The sequence below is a fragment of the Oratosquilla oratoria genome, chromosome 13 (genome assembly GCF_046742065.1).
Source record: "Oratosquilla oratoria isolate Oo_2021 chromosome 13, ASM4674206v1, whole genome shotgun sequence".
Lineage (NCBI taxonomy): Eukaryota > Metazoa > Arthropoda > Malacostraca > Stomatopoda > Squillidae > Oratosquilla > Oratosquilla oratoria.
Genome location: NC_134789.1, coordinates 23,107,942 through 23,110,981, shown reverse-complemented (window position 1 = coordinate 23,110,981; position 3,040 = coordinate 23,107,942). Strand labels below are relative to the sequence as shown.

General features: G+C 41.8%; 1 protein-coding gene across 1 annotated transcript in view; it reads left to right on the top strand.

Moving 5' to 3' along the window:
- Positions 1 to 366: 366 nt before the first annotated feature.
- The window catches only part of LOC143032348 (tubulin alpha-4A chain), a 52,982-nt gene continuing 50,308 nt past the window's right edge, over positions 367 to 3,040 (top strand). The window contains exon 1 of the mRNA XM_076196940.1: positions 367 to 600. Coding sequence (XP_076053055.1) covers positions 598 to 600 — 3 coding nt within the window. The 5' untranslated portion in view covers positions 367 to 597. The remainder of the gene's footprint in view (positions 601 to 3,040) is intronic.

Genomic DNA, 3,040 nt, shown 5'->3' with positions numbered 1-3,040 from the left:
TTTCATTTCGATGTGTGGGCAGCTCAGCACCTTCATGGTTGAGGTTCCATGATATAGGAATTCGTCAAGACATAGCCTTAAGATCAGCAGATGCGACGAGCGAAGTTCAAGGGCGTGGTCTTGGCTGCGACATCCAGTAGGAGCCCTAAATTATCTTAACGGTTTCCTTCTCTCCAATTTTCTCCCGTTTTCTTTGAACGAAATTGAACAAATAATTCATGGCATTACATATGAATATTTGACTACAATTGCGTATGAGTTTTTTTTTTCTTCAATTCAATTTCTGCAGTGAACTGTTTGTTTCCCCGCTGTCGTGCTGCAGTGTTGGTCACGTGACCGACGACTCGGCTGGATATAAAGCTCCCGACAGAGCTGTCCCGCCAGCCGCTTGTTCGTCTGCTGCCAGAGGACTAGCACGCACTCGCAGGCGGATTTGCGCAGCTTTCTCATTTTTGATACAAACTGTTTGCAAAATTCTTTCATGTATTAACATTTTAGAAAAAGCCGTAGTTTTACTGATTTAGTGCACCAGCCCTACGAGCGGCGGCTTTAGACTTCTACATCCGACACCACAGCAAGTAGAAAAACACCGACAAAATGGTATGTTCATTTACATTTTGACGTTACTGTAAAGGAATCTAATCTCCCTGAACACAGATTAACTTGTTCCTATTATTTCCGTATTCAAAATGTTTGCACAATAACTGTCCCGTGCTACTTATCGCAATCAGCAATCAAACTGACTGCAGCAGCTAATGACAACTGATATGACAGTCAATGGCGTAGGTGATAGTGATATGTGACTTATACTAATACCATGTGATATTTATCACGATTAACTAAAAATATATATATATGAATGACAAAAGCCACTATTTGTGGTGTTGACAACTCCTGTGGTATTACTCGTCTTACAAGGTGATGTTTGTGATGCTGCCCTATCACTGGTGATGACAGCCACCACGTAATTTGAGCGAAAAGTGCTCAAATATGCCCCGCCTATCAATATTGCAGGACCCAGATCTAAGAAGACGGTTGAAACTTACGACGTTATTGCAGGATATATATATAAGCGCACACACACACACACACACACACACACACACACACACACACACACACACACACACACACACACACACACACACACACACACACACACACACACACACACACACACACACATATATATATATATATATATATATACATATATACATATATATATATATATATATATACATAAAAAAAATATATATATATATATATATATATATATATATATATATATATATATGCTGGTACATTGTGACAAGTTGAAGAAGGTGGAAAAAGAAGTCACGGGTCTAATTCCGAGTTTCTGATTTTATTCCTGATCGGTTTCGCTCTATGCTTCTTCAGAAGAAGCATAGAGCGAAACCGGTCAGGAATAAACTTAGAAACTCGGAACTAGACCCATGACTTCTTTTTCCACCTTCTTCACACACACACACACACACACACACATGCACACACACACACACACACACACACACACACACACACACACACACACACACACACACACACACACACACACACACACACACGGCTCGGTGGCGGATTGGTAAAGCACTGGCCTCACAAGTCAGAGAACCGGGGTTCGATTCCCCGGCCGGGCGGAGATAAGTTGGGTTTGTCTCCTTTCACGTGTAGCCCCTGTTCACCTAGCAGCGAGTAGGTACGGGACGTTAGTCAAGGAGTTGTGACCTTGCTGTCCCGGTGTGTGGTGTGTGAGTGGTCTCAGACCTACCCAGAGATCGGCAAATAATGAGCTCTGAGCTCGCTGCCGTAGGGTGGTGTCTGGCTGTCTCGACAGAGGCTGCAGCAGATCCGAGGTGAATACACACACACACACACACACACACACACATATATATATATATATATATATATATATATATATATATATATATATATATATACGTTGATACTACTATTTTGATCAATCTACTATAGTCACTTTAGAGTAAAATGTTTTTTAGTATAGAAAGAAACATAGTGAACATTCAATAACAAACTATGACAGGGTGGGTCAGGACTTTTGACCACGAACACACATAGTGGCTCTACATGTGCGTTCACCTTTTTGCAGTCGGACCAATGACAATGTGACCTGAAGCCCGAGGTCTAAACAAGAAGACGGCAGTTCACTTTGGGATGAAAACCAACGATATGACGTCATGAAGAGGCGAGGAAATTGCTGAGTCAGAGTGACTGTCATACTTCCTCCTGATCTCTTTCCGAGGTGAAAAGCCTTGCTCTTGTCTAGACCTTGACTTAGAGCTAAGGCATACGTCATAAATTGCGATTTCTTTAACTCCAGACTTTAACAGATAAGCATATTATGTGTCTGTTGGTCTTAAGAAAAGTGAGCCACTGTATATGGCAAAAACACATAATAAAGATGTTGCAGGTGGATTAGTCTAACTTTCCTCAGGCCTGCTAGGACAGCATACAAAGGGGTTTCTCTCACAACCCCTTACAACCAAGAGCAATAGATTTTATTCTGCCTGTTGCCAAGCCATCTTATTCGCCTCCGTGCCTCCTCTTCAGCAAGACTGGGAATAACCGGGTACCAGAAGCATATTTAGAAAAGCTTTTTCTTTCCGATTTTTTTTCACAATAGAGAGAACCATCTGTGTGGCTTATTGCATATCATCATTATATATTTATAGTCGTCACGTGATCATGGAAATGACCTTGCAGCTACTTGCGTGACTACGGGCTATTGGACCCACAGGTTCCAGAATTTTCGCGAACAATGAAGGCGTCTTGCAGAGGAAAATTTTCGCGATAGCGCGAAGTTTGATTCCCTCAAGAAAATCACCGGTGACCAGTAGTGCTTTGTTAGTACAATTAATTTCCAAACGTCTTGTTACATTGATCCTGGTGTCAATTATATTACAACACTTGAAATACATACTGAATGCGATATTGCTGTGAAGATGCGCATTCAGCTGCGCGGGTCCCTTCCCCGAATTCTTCGGATCCCTAGGCC